General features: G+C 36.6%; 2 protein-coding genes across 4 annotated transcripts; one reads left to right on the top strand and one right to left on the bottom strand.

Moving 5' to 3' along the window:
- The first annotated feature begins 2,949 nt into the window (after positions 1 to 2,949).
- Positions 2,950 to 13,757, top strand: PFI (tubulin folding cofactor E / Pfifferling (PFI)). 3 transcript variants are annotated; one of them, XM_028226641.2, is made up of 15 exons: positions 2,950 to 3,426; positions 4,550 to 4,720; positions 6,402 to 6,448; positions 6,809 to 6,955; positions 7,041 to 7,115; positions 7,546 to 7,655; positions 7,739 to 7,881; positions 7,979 to 8,040; positions 10,059 to 10,166; positions 10,255 to 10,289; positions 11,778 to 11,843; positions 12,749 to 12,840; positions 12,991 to 13,067; positions 13,163 to 13,240; positions 13,484 to 13,757. In XM_028226641.2, the coding sequence occupies exons 1-15, from the start codon at positions 3,090 to 3,092 to the stop codon at positions 13,580 to 13,582; spliced, it is 1,647 nt and encodes a 548-aa protein (XP_028082442.1). In that variant the 5' UTR covers positions 2,950 to 3,089; the 3' UTR covers positions 13,583 to 13,757. The 3 variants fall into 3 exon arrangements, 2 of the variants coding, with proteins under 2 accessions (XP_028082442.1, XP_028082443.1); XR_003636664.2 differs by lacking the exon at positions 12,749 to 12,840 and having other exon boundaries at positions 2,995 to 3,426; XM_028226642.2 differs by lacking the exons at positions 12,749 to 12,840; positions 12,991 to 13,067; positions 13,163 to 13,240; positions 13,484 to 13,757 and adding an exon at positions 12,254 to 12,502 and having other exon boundaries at positions 2,994 to 3,426.
- Positions 13,758 to 14,274: 517 nt separating this feature from the next.
- LOC114283764 (uncharacterized) lies at positions 14,275 to 23,235 on the bottom strand. The gene is made up of 7 exons (XM_028226640.2): positions 22,826 to 23,235; positions 21,817 to 22,193; positions 20,662 to 20,847; positions 20,409 to 20,510; positions 20,228 to 20,299; positions 19,980 to 20,096; positions 14,275 to 15,708 (listed from the first exon to the last, which is right to left on the bottom strand). Exons 1-7 carry the CDS (start codon positions 23,058 to 23,060, stop codon positions 14,479 to 14,481), a joined length of 2,319 nt encoding a protein of 772 aa, XP_028082441.1. The 5' UTR covers positions 23,061 to 23,235; the 3' UTR covers positions 14,275 to 14,478.
- Positions 23,236 to 23,313: the final 78 nt, after the last annotated feature.

Here is a 23,313-nt window from a genome sequence, read left to right as displayed (position 1 = left end):
GTTCACCCCCTTCTTTTCCGTTCATCGTCTATTCCACTTCACATCATCACGTGTTTTCATCACTTTTCGAGCCTTACGCGTTGCCACCACTTCTGGCTCAGCCCCCTTCGTGGTCGGCTTTCCTCTCGATCGGTCCTCTCGTTCGACCCCCTTTGCGGTCGGCTCTCCTCTCGGTCGATCCTCTCCCTCGACCCCTTCCATGGTCGGCTCTCCTTTAGGTCAGTCCTCTCGTTTGGCCCCCTTCGCGGTCGGCTCTCCTCTCGATTGGTCCTCTCGGTCAACCCCCTTCGCAAACGGCTCTCCTCTCGGTTGGTTCTCTTGCTCGACTCCATTCGCGGTCGGCTCTCCTCTCGGTCGGTCTTCTCGTTCAGCCCCCTTCGCAGTTGGCTCTCCTCACAGTCGGCTCTCTCACTCGGCCCAGCACACCCCCCATCCTCTTTCTTATTCCCTTCGTTGGACTGAAGCTGCACTTGAGAATGGGGGATTACTGACATCGGTGGGCCCACAAAAGGTTTTGGCCCACCACTTAGAGCCCAATTCACAGCTCAAGCACTAAAGCCCAACACCCTTGAGAATCCAGAGTTGAACTAGGAATCAATGGCATCTAAACACGTATCAAGTAGGGAATCAGCCACGTAAGCAGACAAAGATCCTGTAGAGTTATTACACCACACATCAACCACTAATGAAGTTCCTGCAGCATTAAATGCGATAACCCCTTCACGACGGAACAAGCAGCCTCACTATGAACAATGCAAGCTAGAGTATAGACTTTCGGCCAACACGACAGGTCGGAGTGAACAAGGGAATGATGGACAAGGGATAAAAGGAGGCTTTCCAAACACAAAAAAAATGTTAGGTTCTTTATTCTTATTCTCTCTCTTTACACAACATCAATCTCTCTTTTCTAACTTGATCGTCAGAGAGTCCGCTAGGGAACTCTCGTTCCCCGTTAGATATTTTTGCAGGCACACCAGTGAGCTTAGTGACTGGTGAATGGTGTAGGAAGCGTGAGTCAGCCCGACTCGCCCTCCAGGGATCAACAGTATCATCAAGTAGATAAATAAATAATAATAATAAAAAATCATATTTCATAAAATGTAATAAATTATAGTAAAATGTAGAAAATTCACATTTATTTTGTATATTTTTTTCTTAAATTCTATTTTATAAATTTTATATTTATTTTAGAGGTTTTGAAAATTTATTATAACTTAATTTTTTAAGTTTACCTGTTACCTGAATGGCAGGTTAAGTGTATTTTATTAATAATTGAATGATAAGTATAGTTATTAAAAATAGTAAGTATAATCATATCAAATAGTAAGTGTACTTAGTTATTGTGGTAAGTTGAAAACCACTTTTTGGTTTCAAAATAATTGAAAACTACATTATTTTTTACAAAACTACTTTAGATTTCTTAACCTGATTTTAATTATTACCAATTAATGGTTAAATTTATTTATTTTTTAGATCTAATGATCCAAATTTATTTATGTATGTTGTTTTGGACTGAAATATACAAGGAAAAAGGTTGTATCTCTGTCTGTTTCATCACTTCAGCAATTCTTTATGTGATGTAAGAATTCTCCTCAAAAGTAACAAGGAAGCAAATTTTTCTTCTCTGTTTGTGGTTATAATTTTTAATTAAACTCTAGTTGTGCGCGCTTTTAGTTCTGTCTGTTTTGTAAGTTTGTTTAATTTAATAGTGCCTTGAGATGGAGAGAATGATAGCCAAGAAGTGATAATCAATTTAGTCCAATTAGCAAATTTACAGCTTATTACTGGCTTGGTTTTTCTTAGTTCATTATGTGGATTAGTACACTTTGGGCATGTTTGATTGGAAGGATTAAAGCATGTGATTAGGATTATTAATCCGTGGGTCCAATCATCCTATGTTTGTTTTGACATTTTGATTTAGGACTATTAATTCAATGGATAATTAATCCAACAAATTTGTAGCATTATTAGTAATGGGGTAGGGGTGGGATAGTTAATACCACACTAATTTAATAGAATTATTAATACATCACTATTAGTATTGTGAATCAAACATGACCTTTAGACCTACGGACTCGGCACAAACTTCACTTTCATGATTTAATTCTTTTAAATTTAAAATGAAATGATCAAATTATTCAAACTATAAGATAAAAATTATAATTAATTCAGTTTTTAACCCGCATTTCTCCTTTCGAACAAAAAAAAAAAAAAAAAAAAACTATTTTCTATCAATAATATTACACACATCAATTATATACTAACTATTATAACAATATAATTATAATATTATTATTTTAAAATTATAACTTCATTCATTATATAATTATAAATTATAAAAACTTAGGTTGTGTTTGGAACGATTTCCAAACTAAAATTCTGCCCACACATTCTAATATGATGTTTGGATAGGATGTTCAAACTATATTTTTACAACATTTAGAAAATTCTACAGAAAACTCTATGGGCGCGATTTTCAAATTTTTTTTTTTTTGAAATTTGGCCTAATTGGTCGTCCCACTGGATGTCCTACCAGACGTCCTACTAGTCGTCCGGCCGGTTGACCGAAACAGTATATTTTTGTTTTTTTTTTTTTTTTTGCAATTGACACATATTAATTTTTATATATTTAAAAAAAATATTTTCTGATTTTTTTTTGAGCTTTAATAGAATTTTGAGTTATATGTTTGATTATGAATGGTAAGTTTTTGTATCAAATATCACAAGTCACATTAAAAAAATTTCACTCAATTCAAAACTCTTTTACCAAATAAATTTTTTATACACAAATCATAATTCCAAAACTCACAAATTCAAAATACAACTCCTATTCTCAAATCATATTTAAAAAACTCTAACAAGGCTATCTTAAAACATTTATCTTTTTTCTATCACATCACTTCTCTATTTTTCTATACAACTTCTCATAAAAAAAATTAAAAGTAAACTTTTTTAATCGTCCCAAACAACCTCTTAAAATTATATCTCCGCATGTCTTATTTCCTGCTGTGGGCGTTGCGTTACTTTGCTTCTCTTTCCAAACGAAACGGAGTGCGGCTTTGAAGGAGAAGGAAAAAAAAAAAAAAAAAATGCAGAGATGGTCTGATTCTGAGAGAACGAGCTGTGACAAATCGAAGACGCCCGAGTTCAAACTTGGTCAGCGCGTCCACTCGGGCGGAGATTGCCGGCGAATCGGGACAGTGAAGTACGTAGGAGCAGTGGAAGGCTACTCCGGGTGTTGGGTCGGCGTCGATTGGGACAATGGCGATGGAAAGCACGATGGCTCCATCAATGGGGTTCGCTATTTTCTCTCCAAATCCCAGAAATCAGCTTCCTTTGTTCGCCCCCACAATTTGAGCACTGGGATCACTTTTTTGCAAGCTCTTGAAATTAGATACAGGACCATTTCCACTAAAGAAGAGGAAGGTATCTAATTAATTCAAATTCTTGTACATTTATATCTTCTTATATCTGTATCTGTTCACTTTGTTTCTTTTAAATGTGATGTGAGGATGGGAATACGTCATCTTGATTTACCCTCAATTCTAGTTACTAAGCCACAAGACCTAGTGAATCCATGCAAGTGTATAGGCCTTACTCTTGACCTGTTATAGGCATTAGGGTACCTTTGGAGGACTAGAGGTGTAAGCAAGCCATAGGAGATGTGTGATTGGATGGAGACCTGTTTACCAAGCCAAGGGAGGGCTACTCTAAATGCAACAACAAAGGAGTTGCCGATGGCATTACAATTATTTCATGATAGATAGGAATGGTGTATGGATCTCTTCTCATATTGTTCTTTGTCCTTGCATCAAGGTTTTGTTAGTGCTTTGCTAGGACTAGCATAAGTTAACAATTTCATGATATGTATGTGTGAACTTAAAGGTAGAAAACCATGCCTCTATCAAAGGAAGCGCATCATTAAGCTAAGAAGTAGCCTTGAAGAATTCACGAGGGGAGTGCTAAGGAAGCTTCGTAGGCATGGGACCAAGTGAAAACCAAAGAGGATCAAGGCTGAACTAAAAGTTCAAGTCATATTAATTTGTTTGACCAAATCAGGAGTTTGGTCATTTAAGTGCTGAGCCGTAGTATCACCCCTGGGTGGGGTTGGTTGACCAAATCTCTATAGATGGTCGACCAAAGGAGTTCCAGAGAGTTGCCGAGTTAGGTGTAAAAACATGTAAGTTCAATCAAAACACACCTAACACACTAAACACACTTGGATAATCAATTACTTAGTTTGTGGATTGAGGACTTGCAAAAGCAAAGAAGGCCAAAATTTAAGAATTGTTCTATTTACCCCATCCTCTAGGACACTTTCAGGTTCCACTGGCCATAGCAGCGTGATCGATTTCCATCCTACCTTGATAGTTATAGTGATCTATTTTCATTGAATGTTGATATTTCTAGTGATCTATTTTCTTCTCATCTGTGCTGCTGTAGTCTTCCTCCACTTAAAATTTATTATATTTTATTTGTTGGACATGAATAGCGCAATGTTGATAACATCTTGCAATACTGATTTGAATACTCTATTATTATGTTGCAGATGAAATGTATGTCTTTTCTGCAAGCAACAGACGAGTGTCAGTTCAGCTCCTGGGTAAAGATAAAATTCAAGATAAGCTAAGTCGATTTGAAGAGTTGGCAGGTGGATCACTATCTTACTTGGGTGTTAGCTCTTCTGGCCCCCCAGGACAAATTGGTGCAACTGTGCCGAGTACGTTGCCTATTGAACTCTGCTAATCTTATTTTAATTGTTGTACTACTCTTTTAGTATCTATTCCATAAACTATTTGAATTTTGATAGGCATCTGTTTGTTTTGTTGAATTTACAAAGTTTAACTGTTTCTTTGGAAAAAAAATTCATGGTAGAGGATTATACAGTGCCCCCACACCACCCAACCTGAAACTGAAAAGAGAAATTAAATCAAAATGAGATTTTTAATTAAATTTTTTTTTCCTGAAGTAAAAGTAAATTTAGGCTTGATTGTCTTATTTGCAGGACATGTTAGGGATCTTCATGGACATGTGTGTCGTGTGTTTGAACATGTCTCAAGACACCTTTGTGGTTTTTATTTTAATTTATTTTTTAATAATAATTTTGGAAAACTAATTTGGAGTTAAGTAAAATATATAGAACAAAGAGGGGAGGAAGGGAAAAAAAAAACAAAAATACATTGATGTCTCTTATATAACTGTGCCCCAAATTTATATTTATATTCATATACATAACAAGTAAAATTATATAAAAAATTATATAGATATATATTTTTTATGTGTCCCTTGCCTTGTTTGTATCATAATTTTTCAAACCACCGTGTCTCGTGTCTGTGTTTGTATCTGTGCTTCTTAGGTTTTAGGGTTCTGTTTGTTCTCAAAAATAGAAAAATGGAAAACTTTTGTTTAGAAAACTATTTCAGGAAAAGAGTTCTGAAAAACACTCATTTTTAGTATATATTATGAATTTTTAAAAAATATTTGTGCACAAAAAATGAAAAGCATGGTTTTGTTTTGTTTTTATTTTTTATATTTTAAACTTTTCATTGTTTTTGTTTACGAAAACATGAAAACAAAATTAATTTTGAAAAGGGTACCAATCAGAAAATTTCATTTCTTTATGTGAGTTGGGTGCTTCTGGTCTTGTTCATGGTTGTTAAAATCGCGATCCGGATCGTAGGATTGTACGATCCTACGATCCTGCTTTGCCAAAACGATCTAGATCGTTGTAGGATCAATGTTACAACAGGATCGCAAGTAGGATCGTGTAGGACCGCATGGGATCGTGTAGGATCGCATGAGATCGTGTAGGATCGTATAGGATCGCAAGTAGGGTCGTAGATTTTATGATTTTTCACCTTATTTTTAATATGTAGTATTTTAATTTTAATTTTTATCTTTTTTTTTAATAGAAAGTAGGATCTTACGATTCTCGATCCGATCCTACAATTCGATCCACCAGACCCTCTCACCGATCCTATACTTAGGATCCCGATTTTAACAACCTTGGTCTTGTTAATCAATTACACTGGTATTTGACCGATAATTATATGGTGGTTTATTGTTTAAATATCCTTGCAACACTGAATCTCATGGTGGATGCACACATAATAGCATAACTGTGTGCTTGTTCTACAACAAGTTTATCTATTCCATTTTATACCTTATGCATTTATTCTTTTTGATTCATTATATACAAGAATGACGAAGGATCACAGTACTGTACTCATCTTTCAGCTACCTTTCTCCTTGTCCTTGCATCTTCCTTCTTGTCTAATGGAATTTAGACCCAATCATCTTAAATGACTGCATAATGCAGGAGATGGTCTTGTTTTCTCTTGCTAGATGATTCTTTCATGCTATTTCATTGCTATTAAATTTTTTTAATACTTCCGTTGCAGATTTGAAGGAGCTCGACTTGACTGGAAATCTGCTTTTGGAATGGAGAGTATGTTTCATTGCTGCAACAACATCAATCCATGTTGTCATACTAGCTTAGGTTGCATGTTTTTTAATGCGCTCTATTAATAGCTGTTGAGTTAATTTTGTTTCCATTTTTTTGTTTTCAAACACTTTTGTATGTTTCCATTTTTTTTTACCATTTTCCGAAATGTTTCCGTAATTTCCATTTCTGTGCTAACCAAAACAACACATCAAAACCAAATTTTGTTCCTAGAGTTCCACTGGTAATAGTTTTCTGTGAGATGGATGCATGCATGTCCTTGATATTCTGAAATTGTTTTTGCCTGGTAATAGTTTCTGAAGCTTAATACTGACTTTCTCTTGTTTGGGTTTGTCTTTATTGCAGGATGTTGGTGCGATATGCAAAGAGTTACCATCTCTTGGAGCTCTCAATCTATCCAACAATTTAATGGCCCATGATGTAGTGGGGCTTCGTCAACTAACGAACATCCACATTTTAGTTCTAAACCATACTGGTGTAAATTGGGAGCAGGTGAGCCATCCTATTTTTCTTTTTAGTTACTTTCTTTAATTAACTTCAATTTGAAATTCTAAATATAATCTATTTGATCTAACAGGTTGAAATCCTTGAACAATCATTACCGGTCATTGAAGAGCTACATCTGATGGGAAATAAAATAAGGGAAATAACGGTAAAGAAAAATTCCCTTCTATATGATTGTTAAGGGAGCTTCTATTTGCACACCATGCTTTTTCTTAGTTCACACCATTTTTATGGTTTGGATACTGACTATTGAAAAAAAAGTCATGGTTCGTTCGAATATCAAGTACCGAACCAAAGGTACAGCTGAACCATGGGTTTCGTTCTGTAATTATCATATTGTTGTCATTATCATATTGAAGCATTCAAACATTCTTTTCAATTTGATGATGATGAATCCATGCATACAACAACAGAGCTGTACACCTATTCTGATTGTATATGCATGTGAACTCCAGTTGAATCAGTTTTTGTTTCATGTGCACCTGCTAGTTGTTTGTAATTGGTACTTTGTATTCTTGAACAACTGCACTGTATTGTTTTTGTTTATTTATTATGTATATTTATGTTTCTCTTTCCAGCCTACATCCTCCAACACTGTTCAGGGATTCAATTCTCTGCGGCTTCTGAATTTGGAAGACAATTGTATTGCTGATTGGAAGGAAATCTTGAAGCTTTCTCAATTAAGAAGGTATGCAAAGAAGTGTTAGTTGTTCTTGCAGTAAATTTTCCTTAAAAGTTTTCGGAGTGTTACAAAATGATTTCTGCATTCAGTTTGTTGCAGCTTCATTTGAACAAGAACAGTTTAAACCGGATATGGTACCCTGATTATGATACAATACTTGACCACCTCAACGGTTGTGAATCAGTTGAGAACAGTTATAGGCCTTTCCAAAATTTACACTGCCTGCTTCTCGGTAGATATCAAGTCTCCTTATACAAGTACCACAATTCTTGATTTTGGCAGTCCTATTAAGTGTTTATAATTTGTTCTTTTCTCGTCACATTGTCCAGGAGGTAATAACATTGAGGATCTGGCTTCTATTGATTCACTAAATTATTTTCCTAACTTGATGGTAAGGTTTTGTAATGTGAGCTGTTTGGCGTGTTCTTAAACTTCTGATCAATTATTGTATTTGACAGAAATCTGTTTTGCAGTGGTGTAATGTTGAATCATATGAATTCAAATTTAATAATGAACATTGTGTCCAAATTGCTGCCTGCTATATCAACTTGAATTATTCTTTTTAATCCAAGTATTTTGAGTTGTTATGTGTTGCTACAGGATTATGTTATATATTAATTACAAAATCATGTTTCCAATTCAGATTAAAGTCTCTGACTAACTTTGTAATATTTTCAAATCACCTTTTTCTTCTAGCAATCTATATGTTTTTTGATGACCCTTGGTTTTGTCTGCTGTAACAAATATTGGCCATGTCAGGTCCATCTGCAGGTTGATTACCCATTTAGTGGACTTCATCTATTATATGATTTTTTTTCCTTCTTAAAGAAAGAAATCTATGATTTAAGAGGAAAATGTCTGAGTTTTACAACAATACTTGTTGTGGGGGTATGAGGTGCTCTAGAGTTAAGTTGATTGGAAACTTAAAAAATACTGATTTTCTTTTGGGGGAATACTTACATCTGGTTAACAATATTTCTTCTTCTTTTATTTATTTGTTTTATATTATATATACGAGCCACTGAGAATCCTGTTATAGGTCCAGTTAAAATTGATTAGATAAAGTCATAAAGGCACCAAGTAACAGTTATTGCCTGTAAGAAAGATTACTGTAAAATGTGTGATTCTCATTTAGCTCAAATATTAACAATAGCCACTAATGATGATATTCCTTTTCCTCCAACCATTGAATCGCTTGTGAACTCCAAAGTAATAGTGAAGAAACTATTGTCTGTTGCTGAAAGAGGCTCTGACTGAGCTTACTCCCTCTAGCTTTAAGTATATCATCTTCAGAAGGGTTTCTTGTCAGCTGGCTATGGGTCTATGAGGTACAGACCTAGGCAGATGGTTTTCCACTCTTGTCTGTTTGAAGCTATACCCCAATGCCATGTCTGACACACCATTATCCTCATCAGATCATCAATATCAATTTTGTTAAGAAGCTTTAAAGAAGATATATATGTGAGTGACAGCAAATAAAGCTGCAGTTAATTAAATTACCCATTGAAATGCCAAATGTCAAATTATCCATTACTTAATCATTAGCAGAAAGAAGATGCCCAGCATGCTGTCAATGATCTCCAATTGAGAAAAACTACAGTAAATGGAACTGATACCGAGTCAGGACATCCTAAAATTTCTTTATCTTGGATTGTCTGTTAACTTTTATAATCAGGTTGCTATTAATTGACTCAGTCTGAGCATCCATGGTTTGAACCAGTATTCCAATCTCTGACCTTTGGTGATTTCAATTTTCAGTTACTAGTGATACAGGTAGGTGATGTTATCCTAGAAACATTTGATGTTTTTCTAGTATATCCATAAGATGTCTTACTCTATAATTCCCTCTTTAAACCTGTCACATCTTACTCTTATCCATGCTTGTGATAATTTTTTTGTGTGACCTTCATACATGTCAAGGTTGATAATTGTGGTGGTTTAGCGATATAACCAACTAGAATAAGAATTTTGATGGCCAAAAGCAATTATTGGGAGTCCTCTTGGCCTTTCAGCAATACTGGTTGCTAACAAGAGATGAAGTAATATCCTAACAAGAAAATCTTTTTCTATTAAACCGATCTTTAAGTTGCTGGCTTTAGGATAACTGAGTACCTAGGAACAAGTAAATGCTAACCACCTGATTCCTTCCCCAAAAGGTTTAGCCGACGGTATCAGTTGTGTTCATCGTATCCTCTTCTATTCCCTAGACTTTCCTTCCAATTTTGGACTCCATGCATGCTTGCTCGGGTAATATACTGAATCTGTTGAGAGACTTACTTGTCTGTTACCTCTCTCAACCATAAATTAAAAACTTTGAACAACCCTTTTTATTTCCTTAAGCAAATTTTAAATCTTGGTACTGGCCTCTGTACTTGGGCATTGACTCTTGTTCTTTTGTTACAAGCGCAGGATATAAGGCTTTCTGATAATCCAATAGCTGATCCAGGCAAAGGCGGTATTCCAAGATTTGTTTTGATTGCTTGTTTAGCAAAAGTTGAAATGTTGAATGGGAGTGAGGTAAATCTTATGAGTTGTATTTGCCCTGTTTTTGTTGATTTCTAAGGTTGTAAACTTGATGCACCCTCCTTGCCTTTAAAAATGTCAGGTTAGTCCTCGAGAGCGCAAGGACTCTGAGATTCGGTATGTTTTTTTTCTCCCGCTTTCCAGCAAATATATAGTTTTATATACATAATAAATATTTCATTAAAACAACAACAACGTAACAATAATTCATAGTAAAGTTTAAAGGATGAAATATGTATAAATTTACCTTGTCCACTTTTATCATTGGATCTCAAGTTACTTTGTTCAAATTTGTAATGTCTTTCGCGTCATTTGGGATGATCTAATTATGTTTACTTTTTGACTTTTTACTAAAAGATGTGTAGAAAAGTAGAGAGATGATGTGACTCAAATAAATGTACTTATCTAAATAAATGCATTTATTTAGTTTATGCCAAATAATGGAAACTGGTGTTACCCAATTGCCGAAGATTGTCTAGGTCTAAAAAATTTAAATAATAATAATACATGTTTGGACGTGTGTCCAACATGTGGGAAGTGTCTGATGATTGTCGGTGTCCAACACTGACACACTATTAATCCTACTCTGTTGAGCCGTACTAATAGCCTTTCTAATACCCGTTTGTACCCCAGTTAAGATGGTATGAAACCCATCCAAGATTTGTTGTTCTAGGCGAGTTAGCGATTTGGCTCACCTGTTGGAGCTTTCAGTTAGAAAGATGGGCAGGAGAATTCCTGTAGAGCATCACATGAGAGGGAAGTTCTTCCAGGTACATTGACAAAGATTAGCATCTTGAAATTTATCAAAAAAAAAAATCAGCATCTTGAAGTGGAAGCTTCGAGAAGGAAATAAAGAAGAAAGAAAATGGACGAATGGGTCATTACCACTCATGTAACACCCTTATGACTGAAGCCTGAGCCAATAAATACTTGAGATTGTGGACAGCTCCTCTTCTTAGTGTTTTTTCCCACACCATATGCTTGCTCGATCTGAAGTGATGAATAGGAGTAGCAACTTGTGAAAAAGATTTTAGGTTTCAGGTTTCAGGTTTCTGGACAATGGTATCAGGTGTTGTTTCAGAAAGTGACCATAGAAGTGAAAGGGATGCAGTGTCGAAGCATGATTGGGAGTTGGTCAGAAATTTGAAAGAGTTTTATTTTTTTTGTTTTTACCAGGAACTCAGGTTATGCATGGTTTCCCATATTTTGTGATCTTCAAGTCAAGAAAGGCTTTGGATTTTCTTGCATAGGCCTACTGCTGAACTACATAAATTCCTTGAATGTTCTAGGGTTACTGTTATCCAGAAACTAGTTTTGTTGGAGTGCCTTGTTCATTTGTTTGTTTGTCATTTTTTCTTAATTTGAGAGAGCAATGGTAAAGGGGTGTTTGGGGAGTGGCTAAAAAAGCCACTACAAAAAGTCAACCATTCTCTCTACTTTTTTACATGTCTTTTCGTAAAAAGTTACTAAAAAAGCCAATTCCCAAACATCCCCAAGAACTGAGAAAAGTCAATATCTGACTGTCAAACATGAAGCTTACCCACAACAAGAAGAAAAAGCTTTACGTATATGATATATGGTGTTTAATTGAAATCTCTCTTGCAGGTATGTTCGTTTAGTCATGTCAAAGTTGCATGACAGTCCTGAAGAGATCAGGCGGCTTCACCCCAGGTAATTTTGCCACCAGTTAAGTATTTATTCTGTTCTATTAGCTAAAATACCTAACCAAATTTACAGGTTATTTAAAAGGGCTGTGAAAATTATTTTATATATATATATACTTTTTGTAGTTCATTATAATTAAACTTTGGCTTTGGCGGCTTGCTTTTGAGCTTATTGGTATTGATGATCAAGACTAAAAAGCTCAAATTTTCTTAAACATCCACCACCAAAGACAAAAAAACCAATGCAGGTCTCAACTCTCAAGTTCTGTACCAAATTGGGTTTTAAGGGAAGAAGATGAAGTTAGGTTGAGGTTTTCAGTGGTTAGGACGAAGATGAAGTTAATGATATGCTCGTTCATTTACCTTAAAATTTGATTTTGACTCTTTTTTTTTTTTCTTCTTTTTCTCAATGTTAAGTCTTGAAATAGGCGCATCTAACCCACTTTCTGGCAATTTGGATGGAATTTTTTGCGGCTGGGAGGTGAAGTTCAAAATTGCCAAAACCATATGGGTCTTTAGCTATTATTAAACGATAGTGGGGTAAAGTGTTCTGAGGCCAAACCACAAAGGGTAAAGTGGATTTTGCCGTCTACAAAGCATCGTTTAAATATTAATTAAGGGTTCACTTTCACGGGATTTTGACCTCACCTATTGACGAGTCTTCTGTATAAGTAGCTCGCCAACTACAATTGGCCAATTGTGACCATCTGGTTTTAAATCCTGGTAGACATTTTGGATGGAAAAGGTTAGTCTATTTGGTAATTAATTTTTAAACAAGTTTAAGATTCAACCGTAAAAATCTTGAATGATGGACCCCGCTTGAACAGCTTAATGCATTGTAAATTTGTCATTGTTCAGACTGACTGATTGTTGATGCTCTATCCTTGCTTGGGCTTACATTTAAAATTGTAGGTTTTTAGAGCTTAAAGATTTTCATGGAATCGAGGATGAAAGGCCATCTACTGGAGCAGCTGGCCCTCAGAAGATGGCTTCAGGGCTTATTTGTATGAACCTAAATTTTTTAGATTAGTTTTCATAATAGACATTTTCTTTGCAGCTATAATATACACATTTTCTTTAAGCTATCACTCTGAAATGTCTATTATGAATTTTCTTGGTATCAATTTCCTATAATATACACATTTTCTTTGCAGCTATCACTCTGAAATGTGTTGGAGCATCAATTGGAGAAAAACCGGCATTGACAAAAAAGTTGCCAGCAACCGCGACGGTAATTTGTCTTTTTACCTGTTTTCTAGAATGTCTCTGGGTGTTATTATTAGTTATAAAAGTTACATTGCATTTAAATGTAAATATTATTTTTAGGTTGGCAAGCTAAAGATTCTATGTGAGAGCTTTTTCAAGCTAAAATCCATAAAGCCAATATTGTTTCTTCAAGAAGAGGTCTGTATTTTATGCCTCTCCCTCTTGGTTCCTTTTAGTGATTATTATAAACGCTAACTTTGATAAGGAGTATTATGACACTACATGGTGATTCCTCTGGTGTGGGTTTGTGAGTGTTTTGACAAGTTAGATGTATGCAATCTTATTTTGCACTTGGAAAGGTTGTTTCCATGTTTTGAACCCACAAATAAAATGTGTACACTTGATGATTGTCCTGTTAAATAGTTTTCTTTGCAATTGCAGGGTTCGCCATTGCCAACATTGCTCGATGATGATATGGCATCCTTGATTGACCTTGGAGTTGGCAATGATTCAACCATTCTGGTAGATGAAGAGAGTTGATGATGTATGTAAATCCCACATACTGTTGAGGAATTCCCTATTGCAATTTTCTAAATATATCCAAAATAGTTGTACGCTTACTGGTGTGTGAAGTTTTGTTGTCCCTTGTTTAAATTTTGTTGGATTCGACAGCCAAAAAAAAAGAAGAGAAACTCAATTTTGGTGTTTGATGGCCTATGCAAATTGTTAAATTGTTTTTTTTGTTTTTGTTTTTTTGGATTCAACAAATTACCTTCATTGAACAGACTAATTGACCATGAGAATAGCTTGTAGCTCACCTACCAGGAAAACACACTTCTTTCATAGTTGAAAAATCAAAGTACCATTAAGAGATTAGAAGTTGAGAAAAGAAATTACTTATTTAATCAAACTAAATGGGCTTTTACATTCAATTTTTTTAGTTGAAAAAAATAGCTCATTTAGATCATTGTTCCCCATTTTGTCAAATATCCTCGTTAACAATGAGATTTTACAAAACCAAAAATTCATTTAAAATACCATGATCTCACAACACAATTCATCTTCTCTACTCGGGAATAACCATCTCTGCCTCGTTCCATTCCAAATTCATTTTGATGTCCATTTCATTCATGTCCAAAATCATATACCAATGAACTAATCGCTTCCTCACTTCCCAGGAAAAAACATATGTTGTGATAACCCTATATTCTTAGGTCATGCCCGATTCCAGGTTCATCAAATTCATAAAAAGTTCTGCTCATTATGCATAGAATATCGTCCAAACAGCACAATAACCCGCATAGCCATAGTTCTAAAGGTATTAAAATAAAATAAAATAAAATAAAAAGGGTTCTGTAAGGATGCAAGCTAGCATATGATAGGAAAACAAACATCTACATCTGATATTACTTTCCTAAAGACAAATATCAAAATTTTCAGCGATGTGCACCGTACATCTGATTCGAATCATACTGAGGGTGGCCAGGCTGGGGTGCACCACCCCCTGGTAAATTTCCATAACCACCCGAATGTGGGATGGATTGATCATATCCGGGCTGTGTTGGTGCTGGTTGGGCATAACCAGCCTGCCCAGCTGGTGGTGCACCGTAAGCCGAACCAGGAGGAGCACTACCATAAGAAGGATCAGCACCACCTTGGTAACCATAGCCTACATTGTTTTGAGCCGGTTGTTCAGTGTAACCTGGTTGTGAAGATGGGTATGATCCCGGAACCACTTGAGCAGAACCAGGACCCCCCTGCTGACCATAACCTGAAACAGGCTGGCCACCTTGCTGGGGATACACGGGGGCGGATCCTGTGGCTGGCAGAGGCTGATTATACCCATCAGTAGCAGATGCAGAACCATATGGATGATAAATTTGCTGCTGCTGCATCGGCATGCTCGACGCGTACGGGTATGTTTGTTGAGGCACTGCATTTTGACCATATGGCTGGGTTGAACCTTGATAAGGTATATCACCAGGTTGACTAGCCCTAGGCTGGCCATAGGATTGGGAAGGAGGTCCATGCTGTGGTGGCACACCATAGGATGCTGGCTTACCATACTGGTCCTGTGGAGGAGCATAGCCTGGATGAGTACTACCTTGAGGGTAGGGCCCTGACTGCGAACCTCCATAGGGATGCTGACTCGGAGCCTGGTTTTCATATTTTGCTTCATTGTATCCATGCCCGTAGCTCTGTGGAGGCACAGTTTGGGAATAAGGAGCTGGCTGCCCATAATTGTAATTTCCCTGTGAATGGGGAGGGCCCATAGGTGCAGCATAGGGGCTGGGACCATGAGCAGGAACGGGATTAGATATCGGGACAGATGTCGGAGTATCAACCATATGATGACCTTGCCCACCGTAGTAGTCATAACTACCACTCTGGGAAGTGGGACCCTGCTGCATTGTTGATGAAGGCCTTTGCTCCCATCCTGAACCGAAGTTGCTTCTTGGAGCCCCTTGTTGTGGAGGATAATTACCATATGCTTGAGGTGGGTACTGCGAGTTCTGAGATGGATACGGCCCTCGTTGCTGATAATCAAACCCTGTTGTTGGCTGAGAATGAGGACCTCGGCGTCCCCATTGTGCTGAAGCAGCGGGTCCACGTGGACGGAACGCCTGTTGTTTATAACCGCCAGAGAGAGGAGAATTCCTTATAGGCTAATTAGAGCAATGGAAGAAAAAACAAAAACAAAAACAAAAAAAAAAAACAGAAATCAGCAACTTTTTACTCGCACTGATTTTCAAATATGACAATGCTGATCCATAAAAAAATAGGATGGAAAATGAACAAAGAAATTGCAGCTTGTGATCCCTCTCTGGATTATATGTTGGAGGGGCTCGTGGTTTGTCACAAACATGGCAATGAAAGTAGCACACATAGATGAAAACAATGAGAAAAATGTTTATATCAAGATAAACAACATATATTAACAAATCAAACTAGTTGAATAAGGTAGACTCTGAAACCCTACGAAACAAGCACTTGTCTCAGATACGTGCACAGAGAACCTCAGTCAATCCAGTCATGCCAAAACAAAAATAAAAGAGATTAAATTTACACAACAAAGAAACAAAAGAAAATCTTCCTGCAGAGCAATAGGTTTGCGATATTGAGGACATGTTTTTTTTTTTTGTTTGTTGATAAATTTGGTATTGAGGACATGTTAGAGTCCACATATTAAGTCTACGTAACCAAATTCTTATATGCACCAAAAGAAAAGAAATAACAAAAGAATAAAATAAACCACCAAAATACACAGCAAGCACAGTTCTTGTTTTTTTTCAAAAACTGCAATATAGTATATAAATAGTCTTCAAAACGGAGCAGATTTTGGTACATGCACAAACAAGATTGAAGCTGAATCACAACCCTGAACCCACCATACAACTTTTTACCTCTTCTAATTTCTGATCAGCAGCCACCGCAATTGTTACTCCTCACCAGGCATGTTCTGACACTGGTGTTATATTACCATACTTCAACAGTTTCAAACTGGTATAAAATTTTAACTCAATTTTGCACCTAAGTTTCAGTACATGTGCATTGAGAAGTTAATTAATGTCACCAAAAAATAGTCCAATCATGGCCAATACATGAAGTGTTAAATTGACGATGTCATCAACAATAATCATCAAATAATGATGTGTTGTTTGTAATAGATGAACTATGTACAACAATTCTAGAACTCTCATACTCATACGAAGCTCATGCAGAAGGAAATTATTGGTAGTGAGCTATTCATAGAAGCATTGTGTAGAAGCACCAACCAGTAGTTTACATGACATTATCCGGGACCCAAACTGATATCCATAGAGGTGATACGATCTTCAGCACAAATTTGGGCCAGCATATAAAATAAAAAATCAAGAATGTTCCAAACGATCAAAAAAGGTGAAAATTGCATATCAATTACTATATAAATCAGTCATCATCAAATAGAAGATTGGATCTGATCTCTTTCAGAATTCTTAATGACAAAAGAATGACAACACTGATGTTTGACTTCAAATGAATGATTTGCTAACATGTGTGCCAGAGCTCAATGCATCATAGAGGACATACCATATTCTCCGAGTGTTTCAGGATCGATCATATAATTTGGGAAATATTTATCCTATACAAGCTTGAAACATGATTACTTAACCAGGCATGACACTTTCGACCAACATGCTTCATGCATAGAACAATGCGACACCAGAGAGCACTAGGACTAACACAATATGGTGGTAGTAATATTATTAGTTTTAGTTTTTAAGTCTCAAAGCAATCTTACCAACTATTAAAATCCTGCAATCGCGAGAGTTAATGCCTGATACCTCTCTTCAGTGGATGAGAGTGAATAATGGTTGTTTATTGCTACACCAAGAAGGAAATGCTGACCCCATGAGGAAGGCAATAGCCAAATCTGCATTTTTAAATCCAACCAATTCTAAATCGACACCTTCAAGATAAATAAATCATGGCAACCCTCAGTTTGAATATAAGATCTTCCTAATTGCAGTCAAGTGACCTTTGGCATGGATCATTCATCAACATTGCAAACTCTCATGAATTCTATTCAAGTAATGAAGCTCACTCCAATGTAGAACTACGCAATAATTCTTTCTTCAAAATATGAAAGAGCCCTACTCAAGCAACACAATATACAGGAACACTTGTATATGCAATCGTCCACACCAGCAATAGATCATGACGATGAATTCGTTATCGAAAAGCTAATACAGTGAAAAATCCATTATATGAACTAAAGAATGATGCAAATTGGCAGATTTTTGTAGTAACTTTCAGCTTTACCTATTAAACCTACAAATTTGCTAAAACAACAGTATTCACAGGCCTTTGGATATGGCATTATCTCAACCAAGCAACAGTAGCTCTGATCAAGAGTACTTCCATGAAGTGAAAAACTAATTTATGCATAGCTCGGTCATTATCTATATGGGAGACAACTATATATAACCAATTTATGTACATAACCAAGTGATTATCCCAGTAGCATTATTAACAGCAATAGGTGAACCAAGGCATCAAGTTCTACTAGGGCCTAGGCGCAAGGTGAGGCACACCTTACAGCTAAAAATAGATAATTTAATATAAACAAATAATTTAAGGTTCAACATAAGAAAGATCAAATATTAAACCCTTGAAACATAAATGAGCTATTCATTAATAATTTACAAATTCATAAATGAGGCATGAGTTATCCACAAATTACAGTTTAGTTATTACAAGCATTTACAATTTACAGGAACGAAGAAGAAGAAAAAAAGCAGAGAACCAAGAAAAAGAAAAAAGATGAGGAACTCATTTACAGAAGTAGAGAAGAAAAATAGAGTTAAAAATCAGGAAAAAAGGAACAGGTGTAAATCATTAAAAGCAGAACTCTGCAGGAAAAAAAAAAAAACCAGAGGCATGAAATCATTGCAACAGGGAGTGAAAAAAAAGAAAAGAAGCAGCCCAATAGAAGAGGGAGGGAGGGAGGGATAGAGAGAGGTGTGAAATAAGAAAAAGAACCACAACCCAGCTGAGAGGAGAAAAAAAGGAACCTAGAAGGCGTGGACTAAGTTACATGGACTCAGGTACCAGTACCAAGTGTGAGTGTGTATCCAAACATTCATTAGACCTTCATAAACCTAAATATTAAGATATTGGGATATGCATCTAAAAGTTGAGTATGAGTACATAGACATATCCTGAACACTTACATATATTACATATTGTATAATATTCTTAGATAAGATGATATAAATTACTTAGAATGTACTTAAAATTAAATAGAATTTAGAAACTTTCTATCTCTCATCTATGTGACAGACAAGAAATATTATTTTACTAGTAAATGTAATATTCTTCTTCAAACATCATAGAAAATTCGAGGATTCAAGTGTCTAAATTAAATATGGGTGTCGGACACATATCCCACACCCCTACCTTTGTCATATCCGGTGGACACACATATTATGGGGAAATAGAAAGAGTTCAAGTAACACTGGGAGTGGAAGTAGAAGAAGAACATGGTCCATCAGATGAGCAAGACTCTGATAGCTGAATTGAAGTTCTTCAGCAGGGGAAAGTTGTTAACAGCGCTGTTGTTCAATGCCTAGGGCATTTTTACTGGGAAAACATGGCTCAAACACATGTCTGCATTTTATATTAAGCAGTTAAATTCCCTGTGGCTGAACACACAAAGACATCAGTTAAACCAAAATTTTAGTTAAGTGCACAATGTGATCGCCTTGTGCATGTGCCAAAGGCACGTGTCTCAGCCGTCTTGCATACATTGCCTAGCCTCAAGCTGTCCAATGCACTACAGCTGCACCCAGCCTTAAAACAACAATGGATTAACGTACTGCCCACTTATACATAAGGGGCCAACAAGCAATGCACATCTCTCTCTCATAAAAAATTGACATAAAATTCTCATCCGTGCTAACCAAATCTGAACTTAGGTTCAAATAGACATCAGTACGTGTTACTAGAGAAGTTCTTTGATAACAACATGGGATAATATGGTGCGGTAAAAGAGTTGACATAATTATAGCACAGATGAAGACCTTTTACAAATGCTATAACAATAAGAGAGAAGAAAAGAACATATCAGTTACAAAATAACATACTTCAAAATTAAACCTATCGATGCTATTCTTTGTTCAAATCTAATTACATATGGTCTCAAACTCAGAGTTGAATTAACTGCCAAGCCCAAAAAAAAAAAAAAGTTTCATGGTCCAGAACACCGATTTTATCCAAAGCAGACCTGAACAAACACTAATAAGAATACTCTGAAAATAAAGATGTCCTAACAAAATTCAGTTTCTAGTCTTTGAAGGATCTGGACTCAACAAAATAAAATTGTAACAATCAAAAGCAAGGAAAAACAATATCCATTGCGATTTTTTTCAAAAGAAAGGTGAAAGTTCAAACAAACCTGATTCATAACTTCATTTATCATTTCTCTTGCCATCTCAATCTGCTTCTTATCACCAGCCACGCGCACTGTCCTTTCTTTAGATTGGTCCCCATCAGGAAGATGTTGTGGTATCAACTAAACAAAATTACATTGTCAGTATTTGTGAAATGGTATCACTTTTATGAAGGACAGTCATCACCTCTGTTGAGAATTCTTGTACTTATTTTCACATACATCTCAAAGCAGGGCCATATGATATCAAGTACCTGAATGCGTGCCCCTGATCTCGTCTGCAGATTTTTAATAGTCTCCCCACCTTTACCTATGATTACACCAACCTGGGACAAAAGAAAGTTCAAATATGGAATGGTCAGAAAGAAGGAAGCAATAGAGGGAGGCAATGAGGCAGAGAGGGTGAAAACCAACTAAGATGAAGACCAAAGTCACCTTCTCATTTGGAACTTGTATGAGAACTTGTTCCACAGTGCCAGCAGCCTGTACCATACCGAAACCCCTAGCCACAAGGGAGGGGGAACCCCCCGCATCAGCCTACAAAAAATAAACGTAGCTTTATCAAAGAAGAAACAAACCGTAACACCAAAAGAACAAAGCAAATGCAGGTCAACCATAAACAAAATGTGGGGGCAATTAAGAAGAGAGTAGATGAAAGAAAAAGACATCAAGTCTAGAAGCATAAGACCTCAGCTATAACATCCTTTATCAGTTTCTCAGCCATGTTTATATTTTCCGAAGTTCCTATTAGCTCCACAGGCCGGGTGGCAGAATATGGATCAGCATCAGCATCCCTTGTGATCTGAATCTTGGCACCTGAATTGATTTGTAGAAACCGTATAGTATCACCAGCCTTGCCAATGAGAACTCCAACCTGCACCAAAATTGGCAATCTTTTAGAAAACACCATATATCAAAGAAAATTGGAGCTAGTTAATTCCACGGATCAGCACAGACTAAAAATGTTGATGAGCTGTATGGTGAAACATAAGAAAAGGTTGCAAAACATCCCATTTCCCCTTATCTAGTAGCCAGCTCATGTACAAGTTAATAAATATTTTTCTCCATTAAAGTGTTTCTCAATTTATTTTATCTTCTAAAACTCTTAAATATTTTCAGCAGTAAACAACAAAACTATGTCCATTTTATCTTATAACTAGCATTCTATTAGTAGCCAATGTGAACTCAACTAGATCAAATTTCACCTCAAGCCATGGATAGATAAATCAACTACCCTGATCCCATTGTGCCACACATCCCTGGTTAAATAAAACATGCATCCTAGTAAAACTCAAAATTCAGATGATGATGGAGCAGGACAGCCTAGATTTTTATGGATTCAAAACCCAAATTACAAAGGAAAGCTATGTGTGAAAATGTTATAGAAGTCATGTTTCTGTGGAATTGTTGTACTTACGGAAGGCTACGAAGAAACTAAAACACTACTAAAAAGACAATAAAAGAGAAGAGCAAAAGAGAAGAGCAAAAGAGAAGAGAAAGAGAAGAGGAGGTGAAAGATGAGACCTCAAAAGGAGTAAAAAGTACCCCATGGAAGATCCATCTGGGGTCCACACTAAAATCAAGTTCTAGATCCCCTCTTGAATCATGAAACTAACTCATTCATCAAAAGTCAGTTTTTTGCCATTTATAGACCATATTTTGTCTTTGCCACACCCTCATCTAAACTTCATAAGCAATTTACCATCATTTTCACAATTAACCCTTTCATCTAATAATCCAATTAACAAGAACCCAAGTTGGGGAGAGGGGTGTTTGATCTCCCTTGAAACCCCATTTCTTACTAACAAGAAAACAAAAGGTAACATCATAATTTTCAATTCACCTTATTATTAGGGATTTCCATTTTCCGTGACAGAGTTTGAGTCTCAGATGCAGGTTGCTGTTCTGCAGAAGGAACATCCTCCTGTTGAGGAACTTCTGCGGGGGGCTCCTGAAGCTGTTCACCTCCAGATGCAGGTTGATGTTCCCCTCCAGATGGCTTTTGCTGAGCACTTTCCAGCTGAGGATCATCAACAAAGGGTTGCTGAATGTCTGCTGTCTGGTGAATATCAGTAGATGGTTGTTCTTCATTCAGCGTCTCCAGAGCTTCCTCAGCCAGTGGCTGAGCTTCATCTGACTTAGCATCAATATCCACAGATGGCTGTTCGTCATCCTGCGTCACAGGCTCATCCACCTCCTTTTGAAATCCGTTCTCAGCCACTACACCCCAAATGGAAAATGAAGGCTTACCACAAAATTTACAATTCAATCAAGAAACTCAGTGTTCTGGATCCAGAAGCGACATAAAGAAGCACACACAACCTCACATGCATATACCGACACCCACACCCCAAGGGCGGATGTATGAAGGGCACCGGGAGGTCATGTCCCCCTCCCTTAATCTTTAATTTTAATTTTATCTTTATAATGCAACTTATGGCATACACAAGATGTGCTCCCTCAACGGCTAAAATTAAGAATATTGATTTGATGAGGTGAAATTAGGAATTTTGATTTGTATTGATTTGTGCTAAAATAGGAGATTTTGATTTGTTGTGGTTTATGCTAAAATTAGGGATTTTGATTTATTATTTTTAAACAGTCATAGAGAAATACTTTTAAAGTAAAGCAGAGTTGGAATTATCTCTTCCTCAAATAGAAGGCGATAATTTTTCTTCCTCAAAACAAAATTGCATAGAAATCAACTTGGCGATAATTCTTCGTCCGCAACTATTTCATGTCAAGACACACACGCGCATGAAAAGCCAAGAAAGAGATAGCATAAGTTTCACAATGCCAAAACCCTAACCATGCATCGGACCAAATCTGCCACAGAGAAACGGAAACAATACCTAATTCGTCGGGATCCTTCTCCAAACGAGGTCGTTTCGATGTGGAATCATCAGCAAGAACTACCTCCGCCTCGATACCTTTCACGATCGAGTCCGATTCGTTCGCGTTGGAGTTCAAGCTGGCCATCGTCGGAGGCTCGGGCTCCAAATCTTCATGTTTCCGCTTGTTGTCTGTCGGCGAAGAGCTATCCTCCGCCTCCGCCACAGCCACCGCCGCAACTTCTTCCTCCGCCATGAGAGATGAGGCTATGGTAGTCTAGGGTTTCAAGTTTACAGGAGGGTTTTGTGTCGTCCACAGAAAGACCAGAGTATATTGCTCTAGCAACCGGGTGCCCAGCGCATATTTTGTTCCGGCCAAACCGACCAAATCGAATTGATTGGTTCCACATTTTTTAAATTTTTTTTTTTTTTTTTTTTTATAAATATGGATGCGTAATGATGAAGGAATGATTATAAATTTATTTTTTTTCAATTGGTTTAGTTTTGAA

Source organism: Camellia sinensis, chromosome 12 (genome assembly GCF_055761805.1).
Source record: "Camellia sinensis isolate YWXY chromosome 12, ASM5576180v1, whole genome shotgun sequence".
Taxonomy (NCBI): Eukaryota; Viridiplantae; Streptophyta; class Magnoliopsida; order Ericales; family Theaceae; genus Camellia; species Camellia sinensis.
Note: the sequence above shows the minus strand (reverse complement) of the source record. Positions and strands in the feature narration are given on the sequence as shown.